We start from the raw sequence: 22745 nt of genomic DNA, 5'->3' as shown, positions 1-22745 counted from the left end.
CCATGTAGAATCTCAGGTCGTACCAGACCCATGTCGACTCCGGGACATGGATGGTTCACACACACCAAAGGTCGTTGGCTATACATGGTCTTTTTGTACAACACAGCTTGTCCCACCGTGACTGCCCCCCTTGTGCCTGGCATGATCGAGATATGCCGCGTCGGCTCCGTTACCCTACCTAGTACCACCATCGTCATCATCCCGTTGGCCAACGGTTCTTCCACCGGGAAAATGACATGATTGAGGTCAATTCGCTCGAGTGGACCTGTCGCGTCCTGCTGCTGACAACCGAGGCCAAATTCGCAGAAATTCTATAATAAGATGACAAGGCGCACTGTTCCAGACGAAAATCTGCCTGGAAATCCCCATGGAGCGCAATTGGCCGCCAGCATGAACTCGTTCCCAAATCCCAGAGCCTCGTTTGCCGACGAGATCCTTCGTGAAGGGTACGCCAAGTTTTTTGAAAGACAAACAGTCTTGTTGACTGGCAGTACGGGCTCCTTGGGGGGATGTCTCTTGTATAAACTTACTCTGCAACTTCCAACCCGAAAGATCTATGCTTTGATTCGGAGCACACCCGAGGCAGCTTTTGCCAAATGGCGCAAGGCCATGCCGATTCAATCCCAGGCCATTGTATCGTCCAAAAAGGTGGAATATGTGATCGGCGACATCAAAGCCGAGAATTTCAATGTTGCCCCCGACGTGCTGGAAACGCTCAAGAGCGAGGTCACTCTGGTTATTCATACCGCGGCCAAGATCAGTCTTGATGCCAGTCTACACGACGCGATCGAGAACAACTGCCTGCCTTCGCTGGAATTGGCTCGCATGGCCTCTCAATTTCGACGGCTGAAACTGCTCGTTCAGATCTCCACCGCGTATGTAAATAGTTTCCTGCCCGATGGACCGGTCCTCGAACGTGCATATACACTTGCGGACCTCGACCCCGAGGAAGAATTAGCATCAGCTTTCGCAATCCAACCGACTAGGAGTCCCTCTCCCGCGGCCAGTGATCGATTCTCGTCAACGTATGCACATGCCAAGTACCTCATGGAACGACTTCTTCTCTCGCGTTATCCACTCCTTCCCATCTTGCTTCTTCGCCCGACCATCTTCGGCCAAGCCATACGCCACCCTTTCCCACTTTACGGCCTGGAGAACTCCACCCCCATGAACAAATTCTTCCAATACCTTCTGTCTGACCGTGGAGGTGTCCAGATCTGGCACGCAACAGAGGGCTACAAGACCGGCGCCAATATCCTCGACGAGATCCCCGTGGATTTGGTCGCCAATGCATGTCTCCTGCATGCGGCGGCCCGAACGACGGGGATCGTACAGATCGGATCGGAACTTTACCACCCTCTCACCTTTGACGATTTCCTGGAGATTGCGGTGTCGAATGCCCCGCCGGTGATCCGACGCGAATTGCCGCAGGTAGTCTTCACCGAGGATCGGACGGCTCAGCAGTGCTTTTTGGCGGAGATGGTGAGGGTGGCGTCGAGGAATTGGTTGTTTCATTGTGGTCGGTCGTACTGGCTGAAGCAGGTCGGGGGGGCCTTGAGTCTTTGTGTGGACAAGGGGGAGGCCGAGGAGTTGAATCGGAGGCGTATTCGCGACATTTACAAGCGTGCTGTGGACATGGCGAAGATTTAGGGGTACATGCTACATACTGCATACTCGACTAGTAGTGCACCCAATGTCGGGAGGATTCGGTTTGTTTTGACAACCTGAAGAAAACAAAAAAAAAAAAAAAAGGTCTACCGGGAGCTCAGCATCGAAGCGGCCTCGGACCTGCAAAGATACTGCAAAAGTGAATGTCAGGGGATAAGGATGGATGTTCACTGAGCATTAGCATTTTGTCACTATTATTACATACATGAGATGAGATGGAGAGATTCGAGGGGGACATGGGAACACATTCTATGAAAATCTTGTTCATTTTCCGCATCACTTTAGTAAGATCGTGGTTTTCACGGAGAAGATTCGATATATTTCAAAAGATGTGACCTGAGCCACTTGTGCGTGGTGATCGCGAGGACAAACCGCCAACGTCCCACTACTTTCGTATTTGAGCAGTGTTCACCTCGTCCCATTGGGTGGTCCAGTCGTATTCAATTAGGGGGTAGTTTCGACTCTCGACGTAAGAGCCAGGCCAGTATGGCGGCCTGCTGGAATCTCTTTCATAATGTGCAGATTCCGCATAGAATGGGTTGGCTACTCGACAAGTAGTTGTGTCGAGGAGATTCAGTCCCAGAGCATCAACGTTCACCGTAGTGGAGGCACTGGGTTGGGGCACCTTTGCTCTCTGGGGGTTGCTGTGAAATTTGACACATATCGATCCCTGTTCAAAGCCCGGTCACGGCAGACCAGAGAAACCGAGGGGGAGAGACCAGAGAGTGCTTTCAATGAAGCTCTTGATCTCTGATCCATGTTCTATAATGAAAGAGAAGAGTATCGTCCTGTCAAGGACTTCCACAAGGGTCAGAGACCCAGCCTGCGTCGCGGCCAGGTCACAAACTCTGACCATCGCGCACCTGCATCACTCAGTGATTGCGATAATTCGGCCACCAGGGACTTGCCAGACCCTTGAGCCCACCACCATCGGCCATGAAGCTCGCCTAGCAGGACACCCCAGTGCATGAGGATAAGCAGCGCCAGGGGCTGCCGACGCCGCACGGTATCCACAAATTCCTTGTCCACGGCTGCGAGCCACGACAGGACTTCTCCTGGGTCCCGCGAACTCATGTACAAGGTGAAACACTGCCTAAGATGTCCTATCACCTCTTTATTGGTACGATACTGTTGAACGTCGACCCCAGCCACAGCCTCCTCGTTCAGTCGAGCGAGTCGGTCAAGGGCAGCCGCAGCGTCACCATCTAACTCTGTTGGGGCCGCCGCTTCGTAGAGCTCTCGATGGCGAGAGTAGAGGTTAATCTTGATCCAAGATCGGCCGATGAGGATGATCTTTTTCACCCCTTGCAGAAGCTGGAAGACCACCAGCATGTTTTCGGTCATGTTCGAGGTCTCATCACGCGAGGCCGTCAGACGCGGCAACGCGATACCGATGACCGTTGTGACTATCGACTGCGCGAGAACGGCCTCACAATTTTCTTGGGTGAGATTGTCAATTGCCGCGCGAAAGGGCGCAAATGAAAGGTTATGGTATTGTAGAGCGGTGTCGATGTAGGCCAGCGAGGTCGGCGACTCGGTCGTGGCGGCGATATGTGAGGCGGCCAAAGCGAGAATGCCATTCATGAGAAAGTCATATTGGAGGGCCAAACGGGGGATGACAATTTGCCAGACGTGATATTTTGATTCGGCGGTACAGACGGTACTGAAGGTCTCTGTAGCGAACTTGTGCATCAGCTCCAGGTCGCGCACGCCGGAAATGCTTGAGGGCGTGGATGCTGGACTGATGGGCGCCAACGGTCGGGCGACCTCCAGCTCTCGGGTTGATGCAGACGCAGTGCTGCGCTTCCGCACAGCCGTCCCATCGCGTGGTGGAGCTTTCAGATAAGTACAATTGAGTTCTCGGGAAATGCAATTTGAGCAAGGCGGCCCTTTTTCATCGCACTGTATTGAACATTGATGGCCTGGTTAGCTCAGACGGACGCAACCCATCGTCCATAGGTAGAATGGGCTTGAAAGTAAGATGTCAGATGAACGGCGGAGAGTGATGCTGTTGTCAAGTCCCCAACATCACCCGTCCGGTCGCGCGTGCGCGGAGGCCCGAAGATCGACGGAGTGACCGTTTTGAGGGGGGGCGAGCTCGAGTGGGCATTGAGCAGCGCGCGGAGCCGCCAAAAAGTGTATGGGAGATGGAATATCCACGACCTCGAAATCCGTGCTTTGCATAATTCAGACTCACCTTGACTCGGCGTCGCTTGCATTGATCGCAGCCGTTACGTGATTTGGTGTGCGCTCGTCGCGGAGGCATAACGAGTGGTCAACCATGGACAACTCATGTCATTGAGCTGGGTGGAAGTCGACGGGGACGACGTTGGAGCGAGGGAAAGACGGCCGCGAAAGCAGTCAAGTCACGTGGCATAGTGATCTGGAGATGCGCAGACTCCAAATGACCCCAAGGGAGACGAATGAGAAGAGCTCATGAAAAATAATAATAATGTGGAAATAACGGGCTCGGAAACCAAACAGAATCAAATTGGTCAGATCTCACTAAATTTCCTACCGATCCTTAGGCCGGCACTTGGAGAGGCAAAAAGTGACCGGGCACTGAATGAGCTGTGGATAAGCGTCGCCTCCACGGAGATTGGGGCAACGCTGGACATCATTCGGAATGGGGAGGCTCATGGGAAAAGGGGACAGACTCTGCAGAGTGCTAGTCACCGGACAGTCGACACAGCACGAAAGAGATCAGCAGTTGGAAGGTAAACTGGGGGGGCGAGCTGATGTGAGGCAGTGTTTTCGGTCTGTCATCTGTGAGATGTTTTTTTTATCTCCGAGAAGCCGACAGGGAGGCGATGACCAGAGAGCATTGCCGAGATCTTCTAATGAAGCTGTTAGATCAGTGCAGGGCGTGGAAAGGGTCCAAAGAGTCGCGAAAGGAAGTTTGAGGAACAGCGTGGAGGGAAACATGTCTTTTTCAAGCAATCTTCAGCAAACGACCCCTTTTTTTGTGCTATTAAAGCAGTAGAAATTACGACCGGTTGGCATCCTCAAAGGTAGGGCAGCAATGGCAGATTTAAGACCAAAAGCCTGATCGTCGGCAGCAGGAGTACAGGAGGAGTTGCTCCCCCTCCACGCAGGGTGTTTCGGTCCGATCCAGGCCTCGAGGATCAGCCATTGATTGCTTCATCAAGTCTCTCGACCTTGAATTTGAGGATCGAGGAAAAGCGTAAATATTAAGGCACTGCTGGCTTGGAGGGAGGGGGGGGGGGGGCTAAAGCAGACCATGGGGATGCGAATACGATCCTGACTGAGCTGAATCCAACCCCGGATTGCATCAGTCACAGTGCCTTCAGCTTTACAGGGCTTGAACCGGGCATGACGACGGCCCTGTTCAGAGCTTGAGGGCTCAATCCTGACGGCACGAGTACCTTATCTCCAATCCTCCACTGTGAGATTGCCGTAGACCGGAGAGCCCGAATATGCCATAGTTGGAGATCGTACATGACAGTGCATAAGCTGCCTACTGTCAGTAACTACCTACTCCTATTTCTAGTAGTTCATTCCCTGTGAGCTATGAACAAGGGAGGCGGCCATCGACGCCCGGTAGAGTCAGCGACCACCATACTAGGTAGACTAAACCATACAAAACATTCTCGGTCGATGGGACTACATCAACATTGCCTACATTGTACGCTTTACCTAGTACTCAACTAGACCTGAAATAGTCGTGTATAGTCGTATACCATGAAAACTGTAGGTGATGTGCCTAATCGATGGAAACCAGTGGTCGTGACCTGCAAAGTGACTACAACAGTGGCAGTAATTGAGGTCAATGATTAGGTAATAGGTACAGACCTTGGTCACGGTACATTCAGCATTGAGGGTCGGCTTCGGCGATAAGAAACGATCTCCGATCGGAAGAATCACGACCGACGGAGTCAGACAGTATCACTTGTGAGTCGTGACTCGTGCGACAAACCTGACTCGCAGCATCCATGGTGACCACGGGGGATTCTCATTCCATTATGATTATGTTTTTTATTCCCCTTCCAGTCATGGGCAATCGTTCCGATCAAGCTGGTCTTGACACGACCGCAGTGGAGCTCGCTACGAAGCTCGCTTGGGGCTAAGAGCCCCCCAAGAGAGATAAAGCACCCACGTCCAAAGGGGAAAAGCGAGGGAAACGGAGACAGAACGTCCAGAACATGTGTCCCGCACTGCGAAAACGAGAACGAGAACGACGGTAATCAATCATCGTCCCACTCAGACGTCGGCGCTCCACAGCTGGAGGGTTGCCCTCAAACGGTCAGCGACTCAGCGACTCAGCGGTAACCAGGTATGTGGTACCCCTTAACATACACCATGTGGCGGGCCTGCCAAGGTACTCAGTACATGTCAGGGCCGACCCGACCGACTGCGAGATGACGCTCAGGTATGAATGTGCTTCTTTGCGCATACCTACCTACCAGCATCGTAACCGGCTTGCCAGAATATCCCGGTGCTGAGTGAGAGACACTCCAAGGTAGGCGAGCATATGAAACAGCTTTTTCCCAGTCTGCTACCCATATCTCTATCCGGCAGAATGACCTGGATATTGATACTGATAGTCGATTCTCGACAGGTACACGTACCTTTCAATTCGCGTCAGCAACAGCCGCCGTCCAGAAAGCAACTTGCCCAACGTGGTCAACGCTGCTGTGCCGTGGGCCCCTCCCCCGTCTCCATCTCACACCCAAGACAAACCGGTGTCAATGCTCTTCCAAAGCTGATGCTGCATCAAGGAACACGTCCAGGGTGGAAAACCACAGAGAGACGGTCAGGAGCGTAGAAGGAGTGTTCTATTCCTTTGCTGATACTGAGAACAGCCATCAGTAAGGAAATCCAACCCCGGCTGCGGGTGGATTACTAGAAGATTCGCGGGAATAAAACTAAGTTAAGTAGAGAGTAAGGTAGTTAAGGAAGACGTACACAATAATCATCGGCCTTTGCGAGACACGATCAGATCAAGTGGGTCCTTGACAGCCTCTGTTTCCACCTTTTGCATCTTCCAGATTTCCACACTAGCGTATTTGTAGTATTGCGACTCCCCTGACGTGATCATCCTTCTTTCCTCCCTCTAGGCCAGACCCGGAGCGAGACGACAACTACTTTAGGATTTGAATTGACGCTTCTGGTGGCCCGAAGTCCTTTCGCAGTGACAACCGACCAACCTTCTTCTCAAAAGTTGCGCCGCGCCTTCTCTCTTTTCGTCTTTACCTTGTCTTTCCCTTTTCCCTTTCTTCCGTGACACTCCCCTCATCGAGGTAAAACAGCCTTCAACATGCCGAGCTACGCGGACTGTACCGCGGTAGGCCCCGGCTGCCCCGTGCAAGCAACTACCTATGGCTATTATCCCAACTTGGGCGGCAACATCTTTTTCACGGCCTACTTTGGCGTGTTGGCTCTGTTACAACTCGGGTTCGGCATCTACTTTCGCACCTGGACCTTCATGGTCGCTCTGGGAGCCGGCACTCTGATGGAAATGGCCGGGTACATTGGCCGAGTGCTCATGCATCACAATCCATGGAATCAAGGCGCATTCAAGCTGCAAATCGTGTGCTTGGTCCTTGCGCCTACTTTTGTCGCCGCGGGCGTCTATCTCACCCTCAAGCACATCGTCTTGAACCTCGGGCCGGAACACTCCAAGCTCAAGCCCCAACTGTTCACCTGGATCTTCATCAGTTGCGATATTGGCTCGTTGATCCTGCAAGCCGCGGGTGGCGGTGTTGCCGCGGCCGCCGGCAAGAACAATGCGTTCCTTCTCAAGGTGGGCGATGATATTATCATTGCCGGTATCGCCTTTCAGGTTGCAACCATGGTGATCTGCGGTCTACTTGGAGCCAACTTCTTCTGGAATTTATATCGCAGTGGGAACGGCCTTTCTGGGGAGAAGACCTATGAGGATCCCTCTCCGTCGGTCTCTCCTTCGCGTATAAAGCTCGTGATCATTGCTGAGGTCTTTGCCTATCTTACTGTTTTGATTCGTTGTATCTATCGGTAAGACGGCCTTGTCCTGTGTTTGCGAAGTAAAGATGCATGAAAACGAAGAAGCAGAAAGAAAGAAGAGAGGGAAGACCATTTCGAGGATTTTGCTAACATGAAATTTCTACCACTCCAGTATCCCCGAAATGGCTGGCGGTTGGGGTAGCCCTCTCATGCAAAAGGAGAACGAATTTCTCGTGCTCGATGGAATGTAAGTGCTTCCCCCAGAAACGATTTTTATATATTTGTCACTCAAAAAATTTTTTTTAAAAAAAAAAAAAAAAAAAAAAAAAAAAAAAAAAAAAAAAAAAAAATACCGGCTAAAGTTGCATTTCAGGATGATCGCACTCGCCTGTACGGCCTTTACCCTGGTTCACCCCGGACTCTTCATCCCATCCATGCGAACGGGGTATAAGAACCGCCCACAATAGGGATTTGCGCCATATGCCTCGCTATATTTCTACAAATCGTGTGATTCCGTGTCCATGAACTTGTTTCTACTTCGGTTTGATTCCTTTTTTTTTCGTTGTCTGTGTGATCTTCTATACCCTTTGCATTTATTTTCGCACGGTATAGAGTGCTGAGCATTAGCGTGGACTATTCAAGTATTTGATGATTATGTACAAGCCTGATTTGATAGATTGCTGGGCAGCTCCCGTCTTTCTCTCTTTTCCAAATCTATTCTCCCTACGTTTTCGAAACTTGTCTTGCACAGGAGTCTTCATGAGGCCTCCCCTCCCCGTCTTTCCCTCGGAGCTTTCCAATGACTCGCAGAAGCTCGGGCCTGGTGATCTTCCACGCAGCACCTCAAATCGATGAGTGGCAACTCCCGGAGGGACTTATACAATGTGCGAACTTCGACACAAGCAGTAAAAGGCAGCAGACGTCTAGAGCCACCATCTGGCGCTGCGCGATACAACCAGTCTCAATCCCATTTATCAAGATCTGCCACGATTCTATCCGGAACATGACCCACTGGTGTGATGTACTACTGGGCAGGCGGCGGTAAGAAGCGAAAAGGGTCCATATGTGCAGACGAATATGAAGCCCCCATCAGAGAGCAGCTTTGTTTCTCGCCATATACTACAAAATGCAAAGATTCTGTGCAAGGCCCTCGGCGTCCTTTACTCCCCCAAAGCGGGAAATGCCCAAATGGAAATTTGATATCAGCACTCGCTCCGTAATGCAATCAATGGAAGCAAGACACCGCAAAGGAGGCCAAGAATACACGTAGAGCCCTGACCAGGTCAGCTCAAGGCCAGTTAACCCTGACCAGGGTCATAGAAGGAGATGGGTGAGACGGGTCAGAAAGATATGTGATAAGAGGCAAGGTGAGGGCAAAAGAAAAAGAGCAGAACAAGACCAGGTCGCATGCACCGTGCATTAGATGAATAAAAGAAGAAAACGAATCATCAAATCTCCTAAACGCTCAATCCTCGCCTTGGCTTAGTCGAACACAACGGCGCACTCGTTTCTTGAACTCGGCTGGGTCCTCGCGCCATAACCGCGCAGCTTCCACATTGGCGGGGCTTTCGTCGTTGGGACTGGAAAGCATCGAGATGACCGAGAGAAGGATAGTCTCGGGGGTCTGAACGGGCGACCAGCGCTCCGCAGCGGATTCGTATCCGTACTTATCCTCCTCTGGGGGGTGCAGAATCGATATGCACACTTCGCCGCTCTCGTAGACTGCCAGAAAAGCATGAGTTAGCATCAAGTAACTCCAAGATCAAGGTATCGATTGCTGTCTCCATCACCCCATCCACGCGTAGGGACATCACAATCGATGTGTAATCATGCATCTCAAAACGGGCCATCACTCACTGTTCGGGTGGAAGATGGGTGACTCGAACTTCATCTTCGGGGGCATGTGAGGATACTCTGGTGGGAATGTGAGGCGAGCGCGGAAGAAACCACCTAAGATTCACACACAAAGTGTCAGCAGATCGGCCAAGTATCACAAGGTTGAGCGTATCTCTCCCGCAGTCCCCATCCTTTCAGTATGTATGATCTTGAGGTGAGGATTTACGGGCGGTGCCTGTCCGTATGTCGACAGGCCAGGAATCGAGCGTTCACATACCTCCATACAGCTTCACATCATCAGAGATCATCAACATGACTTCCCACTCAAAGACATTGTTGTCGACCAAGCCACAGCTGATCCCGGGGATATCCTTATCGGACTGCATCTGCTGCAGCTGGCGGGCCAGCATACGGCCAGCGGGAGAGGCTGCCATGGTGGATAAGGATGTGTGGGACGAGTCGCAAAGCAGAAAGGGGTTGTGAGGACTAAATGAGAGTTCTTGCGATCAAGCGATGCCTTGTTGTCAATCAGAGATGAGAGTCGGTTGATGAAGAGGCAAAGGTAGGAGGGGGAGGGGGAACACAAAAAGTGATGAAGGCGGTGACTAAGGAAACGATGAGCGGGGAGGCAAAGTCGGGAAAATTACTAAACGATAAGACTCGCGCCGCTTATCGATGGGGTTCAATTCATATGCGGGGGACAGCAGAAAGATGTAAGTACGTCTGGGCCAGGAATAAAGTGGTCAGCGACTCACAACGCTCAGATTGCTGATCAATATAGGAGATTATTGACTACGGTAGGAAGTCCTTATGGAGGAACGGAAGAAGTACGGCGGATACAAGAATACGTCAAATTTGCTAGTCACATCTTCAATGATCCAAGATAGAAATGCAAGGACGGGCGGAGCGGAACCTGGCTAAGGGAAAGTGTTCTATACACTTTGATGATCGCCTTTGTTGTTTACTCATGCAGCGTCAACAGCATCTTCATCGGCAAAGTTTCAGTGACGGGATGGTCACTAGGAGTTCTTATTCTTCAAGGCCCACGACATTGGGAAAATAGCCATGAAGAATGCAGTGAGCATGAACACTTCGATGACAAAAGTCTTAATGATGACTTTGCCGTAGCGAACCCGAGCAGGCCAGTCAAAGGTTCTCCAAGCGTCAAGAATGCCAATATGGCCACTCCCGCCCATGATTTCGGTCTGAACCTTGCCACCGAATGAACGATCGAAGGGCACGATAGTCTCATCCTCCTCAGGCAGCATGGACGCTGCCACCCGGACAAAGATGACTTGGGCTGGGATTTGGACTACCCACGCAAGCAACGCGGGGATGCCATATCCGAATGCCGCAGGGCTCAGCGTGGAGCTCTGTCCATGCTCACCCAGGTTCCGTGCGATAGCCACGGCAACAAAATAGACAGCTGTGCCCGAAACATCCCTCAGAGCAATCGCTGGGGCAATCTTAATCCAAGTGCGCATGCTAGGAATCCGCTGGTAGAAGCGCTTTGTTGAGGGCTCTGAAATGACAATGTGCACCCAAGCCATGTGCAAAGGAGCAAAGAGGAGATTGAGAGACGTCAAGATTAGGAATGATAGTATCACATGTGATGACACCAGACTCATGATAAACACCTGAGGAACTGTAATGCATAGATGGATAGACAGTCCTCGAAAGCGAGACCAAAAGCCCGCGCGGGCGCGAAGATGTCTGACGGCACTTCGTAGCCCACTCGTGATGGGCTGAATGGGCCGTGGGGGTTGCGAGAAGGAAGCCTCGTCAGCTCCGCGAGGAACGAAAGGTTTAGTGGGATCTGTGGGATCCGGGTGGACGGGATCATTGTCGATGCGGATATAAATATCTGGATTGGAATCCTCGACCGCGGCCAGAGTGCCTACAACCTGTCCGTAAGTGTAATCCACCTAAATGAGAGTCGGTAATCAGCGATCGTCCTCCTTCTAGTCAAGATCCATGTGCGAGTCTTGGATCCAGCGATAATTCAGCCGGCAAGTCACTTACTGCTGCGACCGCACAAGGCACGACTACTACAAGAACGCAGATGATCAGAAAGATGAACAGCCTCAATCCATCTCCTTCCGAGTTCTTCGAATGTGAGGACGCATGTTTCAACCAGGCCTCATCGGCACTGCGTCTGACGAGGTGACCCACGGCGTAATACATGGTACGTGGCCGCCGTCTAAGGGAAGAGTGTTCGGTGCCTGACTCAGGATGCGAGAGAACAATGAAGTATTGGAGTTGAGAATCACTTCTCAAATGGCGATTCAAGAACCTTTGGGGCCAGATGGGGGCTTTTCGGCACCATATATGGGAGAGCCTCAAGAACAAACGAAGCAGGTCCTCCGCGCCACCAAGGCGGTAATATTCTTGGAGTTTAGGGGCAGTGCTGAACTGCTGACATCAGCCTCGAGTTGGAAACCTACTAATCTCGAGTTGACTGGCCAAGCGCCCACCGACGTGTGTCTGTGCACTTTGTGCGGAGTGCACAGCCCAGTTAAAACGGCAATCCCCGTCCAGCGTAGTGAAACATCCGCTGTCTGCCTGGCTCATGGACACTGACAGGTCAAAACGAGGTGAGCTTCTCCACTGTTTGGCGACATTCTCGGTCGATGACTCGAAGGTCGAGGACTTGGCGCTGTGAGCTAGCGACAAAGATAGGAACACGCCTAGATAAAGCGTCAGCTTGTCTATACGCGACGGGGCTCACGAAGACTACTCAGCTGTACCGAGGGACATTGAATACCCTTCTTGTGATTGTACCGTCCGAAATGATATTCCACCTCTCTCTCTCTCGGGTTGAGACCAAGGGTCACGATGGGTTTCTTTGTTGTCTTCCTTGAACGTGGAATGGAGCTTCCATTCCTCTCTTGGGTGGTGGAGAGATGGATCGCCCGGGGGGCGGAAAGTCAGCCTTGAAACTGTGAAATGTGGGTCCGAAAATGTCCGGACAGTGCCAGTCTCTGAGATCAAACTGGAGCCATGTATAACAAACAGGTAGGTCCTTGACGGTAATCCAATCTAGTCGAGCATAGTGATACTGTGACATTTCAGTCATCAGTATGTAGGTCGCTGTCTGATATACTCTTGCGTCGAATCTGAACAGTCGCTCACTAAGTGGAGTATGTCTACTCTCCAGTGCACTTGGCCAAGCGACTTGCATCACTTCGAGGGGAGCCCTTGATGCCGGTGTAGATCGCGAGGTTCTCTCCGCCCTCAGTACACAGGTGTGTCCCAGGGCATGTGGCCCGCCAGGTGCGTGTTGACTGCTTCTTCGAGACGGGCACAGGGATCGCCGATGAAGTAGTGGACTTCACTTCGAGAAAAGCACGTGCGGCTTCATTCACTTCGTTCCTAAAAGAAAGCCAACGAAGAGAGGAGGACTTGGAGGGAAGTGATACACTATCATAACAAATGCGCAGGGAGAGACCTATGATATTTTGAAAAGGTGAATGGAAAATTAATCTAAGTAGGTATCGTATCAACATCCAAAGACGCCCCAGCTATGATATCTCTCATCGAGTCGTTAATGCTTTGACCCCAGAGGCAGAATTCTCGACCAAGCGACAGAGCCGTACTTGGAGAAGGAGAAAATCGCTAGCAACAGAGGCACAACGAGCCACCAGATCATCCAGCTTGCCCGCCCGGCATTCTGCTTCGAAGCGTCCTTCTGAATGAGATCGGTGGTCACTTTGGCACTCATCAGGGCCACGGGCACGCCCGCACCGGGATGCGTGCTGGCACCCACAAAGTACAGGCCCTTGATATCCGGGTGTCGGTTCTGCGGCCGGAAGCTGAGGACGTTGAAGAAAGAGTGGGAGAGACCCAAGATGGCGCCACGGTCCAGATTGAACTTGGCCTTCCAGCTGGTCGGCGTCTCGACGGTCTCGCGGATGATGCTTTCCCGGAGTCCCTTTGCTCCCGTGCGCGCCTCAATCGTCTTGAAGGCGGCTTCTCGCGCACGGTTGACCAGGGCATCCCAGTCTTGGGGGTTAGAAGGGTCATCGTCAATGTGACCCACGGGGACGAGAACCACGGCCGAGTCCTTGCCCTTGGGGGCTGCTGTGGGGTCAATTCGACTGGGGACGTTGACGTAGAAGGAGGGATCGCTGGGCAGTTGGTGGCGGTGGAAGATGGAGTCGAAACTCTCCTTGTACTCCTCGGCCAAGAAGATATTGTGAACAGAAAGCTCGTCAATCACGCGGTCAAAGGACCAAAAGAAAGAGATACTGCTGCAAGACGCCTTTCGCTTGGTTAAGCTCTTGGCGTAGCTGGTCTGCGGCAGTAGGTTGTTGTAGGCGTACACAAGGTCTGCATTGATAACCACCACATCGGCCAAGAGCTCCTCTCCGGACTCGAGACGAACTCCCCGGGCAGAGCCATCGGGGCCTTGAATGATTGAGGCAACTGGTGTGTTTAAACGGAACGTCACACCGAGGCGTTCTCCAACTCGCGCCACTGCTTCAAGGACCTGTTTTCGTCAGTCCTAACTCCAGAAGGGAATGCACTGCGTTTAGTGCAAAAATCATAGTATCTCTTACCTTTACAAAGCCACCTTCTGGATATAGGATGCCATGTGCCAGCTCCGTATACTGCAAAAGCGAATATGTGCCGGGGGCTTCGAATGGATTCATGCCCAAGTACATGCTCGCAAAAGTGAACGCTCTGCGAAGCTTGTCGGACTTGAAATACCGCTTCACACGGCTGAACATACTCTCAAACGGGTGCAGGGCTAATAATGATTTCACGAGACCGGGGCGGAGCATGGCAAAGATGTTAGGGAAATCTTTACAGAGAACGTGCTCCATCGCTAGGTCGTAGTGGGCGCCGGACTCTTTCAGGAAACCAAAGACACCCTCCAGACCATTAGCGCCCTCGAGGCGCTCAATCTGAGGCTTCATTTTGGCGATATCGGTGGACATTTCCAGGTGATCACCATCGGAGAACCAGATGCGGTAATTAGGGTCACATGTCAACAATCTGACGTTCTCCTTTTCGGGAGTCGTGCCCAGCTCCTCGAATGTTTGTTGGAAGCATTCAGGCATCAACAAGAGCGAAGGCCCTTGGTCGAATCGCTATCATAGCTGGTTAGACAATTTGGAAAAATCGCGGCCTGGCAAGATCTGCTTGCACGCTTGATCACAGCCATCATCATTGGAGGAGGGTTTGCAGCTCACGAATTCATCATGGTGCACAAGAGAACACCGGCCGCCGAGGAAGGAATTCTTCTCCACGACCGTGACTTTGTACCCAGCTTTGGCGAGACGAGCAGCCGTGGCAATGCCGCCAGCGCCAGCACCTACAGTCACAATCAGCCATCTCCCTCTTCAATGCCGATGAAGAAGACCCAGCTTCTAGAACGAGTCCATTTGACTTACCAACGACAATCGCACTTCGAGGGGCCATTAGTTTAAAAAAGGGTATGTGTGGTAGGATTGGTTGACCTTAGGTTGACTCTGTCTGGTGCATCAATAAAGGCTCTCTCTCTCTCTCTCTCGATTGACGAATTTCGTCAGGTTCTTTAGAAAAGACGTGGAGATGGTAAGACTGAACGTTTTCTACCCCGTTTATGAATCCCGTGTGGGCTTCGCTATCTATCATAACAAACCGGTGTCAAGCCAGCCATCGTTCTCTCTTTTTCTGGGCCTGGGCCGAAAGTCCCGGATCTGATCAGGTCTCAGTCGCTGGGGTAATTTTACGGCATGTGAACGAGTGGGCAAATCCACGTTTGGGTAATACAATACATAAGATTACAGTATAATACCGTACATCTGTGAAAGATCGTACAGAAAGTCAGTCCGATCGATCGAAAGACCCACTCCAACATTCAGGCCTCCGCTCACGTAACTCTCCTCCCCTGCAACAAGGTGGATTGGTGGACTCTGCCCGACAGACCTGCCACCAGCTGGGCAGCTACCAGCTGCGGCCCCGTTCTGGACCAGATTTTAGATGCTTCGGTACGTATTAGAGTATCAGAAGCTTGGAAGCAGGAGTGAAAAAAAAAAAAAAAAACTAATCTGAATGAGAAACCAAGATGAGAGAGATGTGTGTTTCCGATCTATTTGCCCGGGCCCCCCCCATGCCCTTACAGCCCGTGGAGCCTCCCAAGATATTCCTTCTATCCACCTTTTCCCCCCGACCTCTCCCTCGTTTGTCCCGCGACCGACGGAGCAAGAGGTGAAATCGAATGAGACCCGCCCGTGACAAAACTGAGATGATGGGGCAGATCGCAGTCAGACTCGACTGCCAGTGAACCGAATGCCTTGATTCACGTCATTCCGTTCCTTGATCCTGCCTGTCCCCCCCCACTTGACAGGCTCGGGCCACTTCCAGTCGGACAGAATCAGGCCGATCGGAGATGGCTGAGCACTAAGCGACTTGACTTTTGTTTTTTTTTGTCTTCTTTTGTTCTTGGCCGACGTCCGTGAACTCCGTTAGAAGCCTCGATGTCAGTTTGTTGACTCCGATCGTGCGCCCGATTATGCGTCGATCGGGAACCGATCACCTGGGTCTCGGAGAAAACGGGTGTGGAGAGCAGAGGAATGTTTAATTCAAGCGATTACAATAGATTGAATCACATGCAAATCTCAGGGTCTTGACTACTGTGGAGGGATGGATACCTTATTGGGTCTGTTTATTTTGCTTGGCTTGATTGGTCATCTCTATCGTCAATTCCTGGATGGGGGCGAACAGGGACAAGATATTTATTAGAGGGCTGGCATGTACGTACATGGACAACACAGTTGTACGCAGTGAGGCACTAGGCAGTCGTACATATCCTTCAAAATAGGAAAGGCAGTGCAGTTGTGGGACGATACTCTTCATTGATTGATCGTATGTAGACATGAGATTATGAGTCACTACTCGACACGATGCTGCAAAAGGCCGTGGGCCAAGGATGGAAGCCAAACATCACGACATGAGACAAGGGCGGTTCGTTCCAAAATAAACGCTCGAAATCATGACCTTGAGGGTGGGGAAAGGATATCTGAGAGGCAGTCATCCGTCTAGTGATTAACGTACATGGCCGTCCAAGCCAGCTTTAACCTCCGCCAAAGAGGGACCTTGAGCTTGCCCTCGATCTTGATCGATTCCCGTCGTGCTTTGCGCACCATCTGTCCGATCATCATATAGCTTTCAATAGTGGTCTTGATGGGTCCGCGCACATCTTTGGGAAGCTGATCAATCGCCTTCACGCTCATTTGATACGCTTGGTCAGCCTTGAGGAGCATCTGATCCTCGAAGGAAGCCAGGGCCGGGTTGTCCGGGTTAGTGATCACATCGACGGGCGTCAGGTTTTTCGTCTTCAGCCAAGCGGTGGGGATGTAGACGCGCTTGATGGCCGCGTCACGCTTGATATCACGTGCAATGTTGACATATTGCAGGGCCTGACCCATCCGTTGGCCGGCATCGATGATTTGCTCTTGCTTCTCTGCGCTGTACTGGACGTCGGTGTGGCTGAAGACCAGCTCGAGGAGACCCGCAGCGACGGTACCCGCCACACGCTGCGCGTAGACCTCAAGATCATCCTCAGTCTCGATGGGGAATTCCCGCTTTTCAAAGGAGAATCCCAGGTCCATGTCAAAGCCCGAAAGCAGTTCGAGAAGGGGACCAAGACTCAGACGTGAGGCTGGCAACAAGGCGATAGAGTGGAGCAATGGAGACGCCTGAAGGGCTTGCTTCCGGTCCATATCAGCCTGCAGATAATCATACAAGGGCTTCTTGGGGCTTTTTTCGGAAAATCGCCAGTGCAGCACTTGAGAGGCTTCCTTGATGCTCTCCTGGGCCTTTTCACGGCTGGGAGCTTCATCCACCAGGTCATCGATGACTCGGCAGAACGAATATCTGAAAACCAGCAGACAGGTTAGAAATCCAACATGCCATCTCATCAATCTCGTGGATCAACTCACAAGAAGATCAGATCAACTCGAAGTCCGTCTTGGAACATCGCGCTGCCCAGGTACATACTCTGGCTTTTGCGAGACAGCTCCGTCACCGCCGCGCGAAGCCCGTCTAAAAAACCCTCGTCAAGAGGTTTTCGCTGCTGAGCCATGTAGGAATAGGCCATTTGACCCAGAGACGGGAGCGATCTTCCGGGTGAGTCCGAAGTGACCACATCATACTGGGCCAATGCAATGGCATGGTCCATGGTGACCATGCCAAATACCACCATGACGTTGCTCAGCAGGAAGAAAGTGGCTTCTCTGTTCGAACGGCCCAAGTGTCAATATCCTGGACTAGTTGCGCCATGGAAGCTTTTGGCAGGGCAAGACTTACTCAATGTCTAGGAACCCCCAAAATTGAATGTCCAGCTTGGTACCTTTTTCAATTACCCAGGTCCCCCGCTGCAACGACAAACGATCGACCATCCAGAGATACGCGGTTGGTATCAACACAGACATGAGAATCTGCTTTTTGGGGAAAGAGAGCAAAAAGTTCCCGCACAGACACCTAATTGAAAATAATTAGTTACCCATTCATCAAGGCAAATGCCTGTGACATCGATATTGATTTTTTTTTCCCCCCCGAGCTTACCATTGGAATAAAATCACCGACAAGGCCCACGTCAAAATCAGTCCCATATAAGTCAGATTGCTCTGCATCATAATACAAACCGCGCCAAAGCCGATTCCGGCGATGATGGCCGCGGCGCCCACATTCTTCGCCCCGGGTTTTGAGCGGTCAAGCAAGAAGGACGGAAGCACCAGATGTTTGGTGAGAATCGTGTAAAGCAAACTTGTGCAGTAGGTCTGAATCACGAAGAAGAACAATTCTTCAATGGGGATGTCGAACAATGTCCATCCGACCACAGCATCGGCCGGGTACGTCCAGATGCGATTACGAATTAGAAAAGAATCCCACGGTATCGTGGCATAAACCGCTACCTGGATTGCAAGTTAGTCCTGGGTCGCACTTTTCGCGGTCCGATCAGAAAAGAAAAAAGTCGCGTAGAAAGAGACTGTGTGATCGGTTGAATCCAGATCGCATGGCACATAGGCTTACATTAATCAAAATGACAATCTTCCAAATCTCCAATCGCGTGAAAAATGGCCAATATGCAACCGTGAACAAGGCCGCCGGAGGGATTGTCCACGTCAAGTGCCTGGAGAATTGGAGGCATGGTCAGCGTCAATGACAGACTGGGGGTTCCAAAGAGCTAAGCCGAGGGAAAGACTAACACCAGCCAGTAGTCATAACCCATGTTGAGACGAAAAGGAGCTCTTCAGTAGCGCCGGTGAGCTCGAGGTGCAAATTGCATAACCAAGTCAAGGAAAGGTCAAAGGGAGATAAGAATTAAGAGCGTGAGAATAGTCTAATCCGATCGATGTCGTGCCGGCCTTGGTCTCTTCTAAAAAGAGGATCCAAGGCTCAATCAATCGCTGACTACGACTTCTTATCGTCAGGCTGGGCCGAAACTTGCTGGTCCGGTTTCTTGCGGGATGCGGATACTGAAGGGCTGTGCGAGTCTCGAGCACAGGATGGAGACTAATGACATTCATTACTGTCACTCGCCCAAACCAAGCAATGAGAATACGATGTTAGAGCTGTTCGCAAGGAAATTAAAAAGCGAAAAAATTAAAAATGCAATGTACAGGCGAGCTCTCGCATTTCCGGAAGCCGATCAGATTGGCGCAATTTAGACGATGTTCCGACGGCCGCCCTTGGAAGCTCGTAATTATGGTTCCTTCCGGGACAGGAATGCGCAGTGTGACTGTTCGAGTCTTGTCTTTCGGTCATGATACTCGGTAATCGGTATTGCAGATTGAGTGTGAGAATATGTACGGTACTGAGTATTCAGTATCGTGGATCTATGTCCTGGAAGGCCTGTAGTGCAGCTTGGACTGGACCGCCAAAGCCGAGATGGAGTCCACTCGACTCTGCTCGGTAGCTTTCCGCAAATACACTACAATTGATATCTTAGTTCAAGACCTCTCTATTTTCACATACACGAGGGCAGCAATGCTGTCAATAGGGTGACCTTCACAAGGTCAAATATTCGAGTGTATATTCACCCTGATCTACCTGGGAAGAAACTAATTTCCTACGCTTATTCGGTGCTGTAAAGCTTGAAGCAGAAACAAGACACAGGTAACATGGGCATGCGGAGACAACCCTGGATTTCTTTGATCGTGACAATTTAAGCTTAGTGTGTATTGACGATACCGACTGGGCAATCTTACCCTGCACCGATCGATCGAACTTTGAACTCCACTACTCGCGCAAAGCAGGTTTAACATTTGCGATGCATGCCTAGCGGTCGAGCTGATCCCTGGACCGCGCACACGGTCCATCCAGCTGGAAGAGGCCCAGGAAATCGATAACTCTGTCCCTCGCGCGAGGTGAGCGAGACGGCTGGACCTTTGACGTTCGCGAATTGGCTCCTAGCGAAGCTGGTGCCTCCTCGGCTTTTGCATTCTGACCAACAAATGTCATCACCATCAGACCGACCAGGCCGACCAGGCCGACCAGGCTTCTCATCATCTCACGCAATGTCCCAGTCAAAGCACTCGTCTGTGCCTGGTTAGGTGCGCATTGCGGGTCTACTTCTTCGACTCGCGTTCGTAAAAATGCGGGAGATGTAGCAATTGCTTGATTGTCGCAAAAACTGATTTGGGTATGTAGCGCGCTCATCTTCACACACAAGGCACCGAATTCATCGACACAGAGCTCGACGGCTCAACTTCCTGGTTCAGGTTCGCCCAAGCCATCACGTTCGCCAAACTGCGACCATCGCGAATACCACTGACAGAAGCGCGATTTGTTTCCACGCCGCGCGCAACGGTTCCACCCCCGTATCTTTGCTCGCTTCTGCCGTTACTGCTTCCCGCGATCGAGTCCCCACGCTCTCCCAGGCGATCGGAACGTCCAAGTCACGCAAGATCCTTTCAGCGGTAATTTTGGCACCCGACAGACACGTCGGTACACCCGCGCCGGGATGTGTACTCGCGCCCACGAAGTACACCCCGTCAATGACGTCATGTTTGGTGTGGGGCCGGAACGAGAGAATGTTGAAAAAGTCGTGATTTAGTCCGAACACCGAGCCGCGGTGCGAATTGAACATTTGATGCCAGGTGGTGGGTGAATGCAGTGTTTCGTGTTCGATGAAGTCACGGAGGTCAACTCCGATGCGACTCTGCATAGACGAAAGTACGTATTCGCGGGTCGCGGTGATGAGACTGGTCAGGTCGTGCTGCGCCAACCCGGACATGTCAATGTTTTCCACCAGCACCAAAGCCATCACGGTGTCTTTCCCCTCTGGGGCCGCGGAGACATCGGTTCGGGATGGCACATGGACGTAGAATGATGGCATGGATTTCCGGTCCCGATTCCAATACACATCGGGAAATCGATCTCCAGTGGGTTGTCCCACGAACATATTGTGAGACTCGAGCTGGTGGATTTGGTGCGACATGGACCAGTAGAATGTAATTGCACTGCAGGAGACATCGTCTTTTTCCCTTGTCACGTCCGGCGTGGATTTCTGGGAGGGGAGCAGTTCTTCGTAAGCGTAGAGGAGATCCGCGTTCACCACCACCGCGTCAGCTTCGACAAGCTGTTTGGTGTCCAACTTGATTCCGAGTGCCTTTTTATCCGAGGAGATTGACACGCCGGCGACGGGCTGCGAGAGATGATACTTGACTCCGAGTCTTTCACCCACGTCGGCCAAGGTCTTTGCGATCTATTCAAGCATCAATAAATTAGTGACCTTTCATCATGGGATCTGAGAAGTCGACCTACCCGGTTGAACCCTCCACGAGGATACCAGATCCCGGCGGTGAGCTCCGTGTATTGTAGAAGCGTGTATGTCCCAGGCGTGTCAAATGGTGACATGCCTAGGTACATGCTCGCAAGACTGAATACTTGACGCAGCTGATGAGGCTGGAAGAAGTGCGAAACACGCTGCCATACGGTATGGAAGGGGTGCAGTTTGAACAAGTAGCGCAAAAAGCCGGGTCGTAGGAGCGCGAAGTAATTGGCAAAGTCCTTGTTGAGCACATGAGGGATGCTTTGTTGATAGTGATGGTGGGATTCCGCGAGGAAAGAGAGGAAACTTTGGAATCCATTCCGACTATCCACCTTCTCTAACTGGCGCTTCATTCGAGCAAGATCGGTGGAAGTCGTCAAACATTGTCCGTCGGGAAAGTAGAAGTTGCAGTTTGGGTCACACTTGAGCAGCTCAACGCCTTCCGAGGACATGGAAGTTCCCAGATGTCGATATGTTTCCTCAAAGACCTCGGTCATAAGCAGGAGAGACGGGCCTCGATCGAAGCGCTGCAACTTGAACGTTAGTCGCGCATATCTCCTCTTCCTGTACTTTCCGCCGACCAACAGCTCTTTGTTGACTTACATGACCATCTTCGACGATGCTACTGCATTTCCCTCCCACAAAATCATTCTTTTCGTAAACGGAGACATCCAGTCCACACTGTGCCAGCCTGGCCGCGGTTGCAATTCCACCGACTCCAGCTCCTGAGCGAGGGCTTGTCTCAGCATGCCAATTCGCATTTGACAAACATGGGCTGTCTCACTTACCGATGACAACTACCTTCTTTCTCGTCGGCTCCATCGCAACTGATGCAGTTCACCTCTAAATGGATGTGCCGATATGAGTGAGCCTGAAAAGAATCTTCTACGTCGTATCTGCAGGCGAAAATCGAACATGTTTTCCCCGATCAAGAGACTGGCCATCTAGTTAATGGACCGCTGTGATCATTCATAAAAAACAAAAATAGATTAATACCCGTGAAGGCACACGGTTCGGAGATACCGGGTAGTACGGTCAAACGGTCGTCACCGTATCACCGAGCTGTTGTTTCCATACCAAACGTCCCGATCTGGGCACGCCCAGGAGATACTGTTGAAGTGTACAGATGGGGCTGGTGGTCAATTCCCGCAAACGGCGGGCTTTGGTGTTCTCGTCCAGCTCCCCCTGTAAGTAAGCTTACTACTGCGCGACGCCTAGTAGAGTGCTGTAGCATTGTTTGGCCTTGGCTGTGGCCGTATAGAGTTAGTTTACTTTCTAGTTTCTCTCTAAAGACAGGACCGGCACTTGTGAGTGAAAGTCGCTCCGACTCATTCCGCCCGGTCGTACAATTACAGCTCATCTGATTTTTTTTTATCGGCCGACGTTGCCGAGCGTCTTATCTGATGGTGAGTGCGTTACTGGGTCGGATCTTGAACTGCCAATCTTCAAAACCCGCCAGTCAAATGACACAATCCGTCAACAAGCTATTCAACTACTGTAATAATCGTTGAGGTCTCTGGCGCGTAGAAAAGCA

The 22745-nt window shown here is 51.5% G+C and overlaps 8 protein-coding genes across 8 annotated transcripts; 2 read left to right on the top strand and 6 right to left on the bottom strand.

Moving 5' to 3' along the window:
• Positions 1-321: 321 nt before the first annotated feature.
• N7539_006506 (uncharacterized protein) lies at positions 322-1650 on the top strand (the record flags this gene model as incomplete). The annotated part of the gene is made up of 1 exon (XM_056936108.1): positions 322-1650. The coding sequence occupies one exon, from the start codon at positions 322-324 to the stop codon at positions 1648-1650; it is 1329 nt and encodes a 442-aa protein (XP_056789032.1).
• Positions 1651-2478: 828 nt separating this feature from the next.
• On the bottom strand, positions 2479-3934 carry N7539_006505 (Zn(II)2Cys6 transcription factor domain-containing protein; the record flags this gene model as incomplete). Its single annotated transcript, XM_056936107.1, has 2 exons — positions 2479-3570; positions 3866-3934. The coding sequence occupies 2 exons, from the start codon at positions 3932-3934 to the stop codon at positions 2479-2481; spliced, it is 1161 nt and encodes a 386-aa protein (XP_056789031.1).
• Positions 3935-6946: 3012 nt separating this feature from the next.
• Positions 6947-8078, top strand: N7539_006504 (RTA1 domain-containing protein; the record flags this gene model as incomplete). Its single annotated transcript, XM_056936106.1, has 3 exons — positions 6947-7662; positions 7784-7858; positions 7985-8078. 3 exons carry the CDS (start codon positions 6947-6949, stop codon positions 8076-8078), a joined length of 885 nt encoding a protein of 294 aa, XP_056789030.1.
• Positions 8079-9076: 998 nt separating this feature from the next.
• Positions 9077-9881, bottom strand: N7539_006503 (putative ubiquitin conjugating enzyme; the record flags this gene model as incomplete). The annotated part of the gene is made up of 3 exons (XM_056936105.1): positions 9077-9333; positions 9469-9561; positions 9725-9881. 3 exons carry the CDS (start codon positions 9879-9881, stop codon positions 9077-9079), a joined length of 507 nt encoding a protein of 168 aa, XP_056789029.1.
• Positions 9882-10466: 585 nt separating this feature from the next.
• N7539_006502 (uncharacterized protein) lies at positions 10467-11631 on the bottom strand (the record flags this gene model as incomplete). Its single annotated transcript, XM_056936104.1, has 2 exons — positions 10467-11372; positions 11470-11631. The coding sequence occupies 2 exons, from the start codon at positions 11629-11631 to the stop codon at positions 10467-10469; spliced, it is 1068 nt and encodes a 355-aa protein (XP_056789028.1).
• Positions 11632-12991: 1360 nt separating this feature from the next.
• On the bottom strand, positions 12992-14871 carry N7539_006501 (phytoene desaturase family protein; the record flags this gene model as incomplete). The annotated part of the gene is made up of 4 exons (XM_056936103.1): positions 12992-13936; positions 14007-14540; positions 14643-14764; positions 14844-14871. The coding sequence occupies 4 exons, from the start codon at positions 14869-14871 to the stop codon at positions 12992-12994; spliced, it is 1629 nt and encodes a 542-aa protein (XP_056789027.1).
• A 1601-nt stretch (positions 14872-16472) lies between these two features.
• Positions 16473-18667, bottom strand: N7539_006500 (Bifunctional lycopene cyclase/phytoene synthase; the record flags this gene model as incomplete). The annotated part of the gene is made up of 6 exons (XM_056936102.1): positions 16473-17310; positions 17376-17669; positions 17743-17916; positions 18001-18350; positions 18469-18568; positions 18645-18667. 6 exons carry the CDS (start codon positions 18665-18667, stop codon positions 16473-16475), a joined length of 1779 nt encoding a protein of 592 aa, XP_056789026.1.
• A 1506-nt stretch (positions 18668-20173) lies between these two features.
• N7539_006499 (phytoene desaturase family protein) lies at positions 20174-22033 on the bottom strand (the record flags this gene model as incomplete). The annotated part of the gene is made up of 4 exons (XM_056936101.1): positions 20174-21145; positions 21205-21738; positions 21815-21936; positions 22000-22033. The coding sequence occupies 4 exons, from the start codon at positions 22031-22033 to the stop codon at positions 20174-20176; spliced, it is 1662 nt and encodes a 553-aa protein (XP_056789025.1).
• Between the last annotated feature and the right edge of the window lie 712 nt (positions 22034-22745).

This window comes from Penicillium diatomitis (genome assembly GCF_028827545.1).
Source record: "Penicillium diatomitis strain IBT 30728 chromosome Unknown utg000008l_segment0_segment0, whole genome shotgun sequence".
Lineage (NCBI taxonomy): Eukaryota > Fungi > Ascomycota > Eurotiomycetes > Eurotiales > Aspergillaceae > Penicillium > Penicillium diatomitis.
Note: the sequence above shows the minus strand (reverse complement) of the source record. Positions and strands in the feature narration are given on the sequence as shown.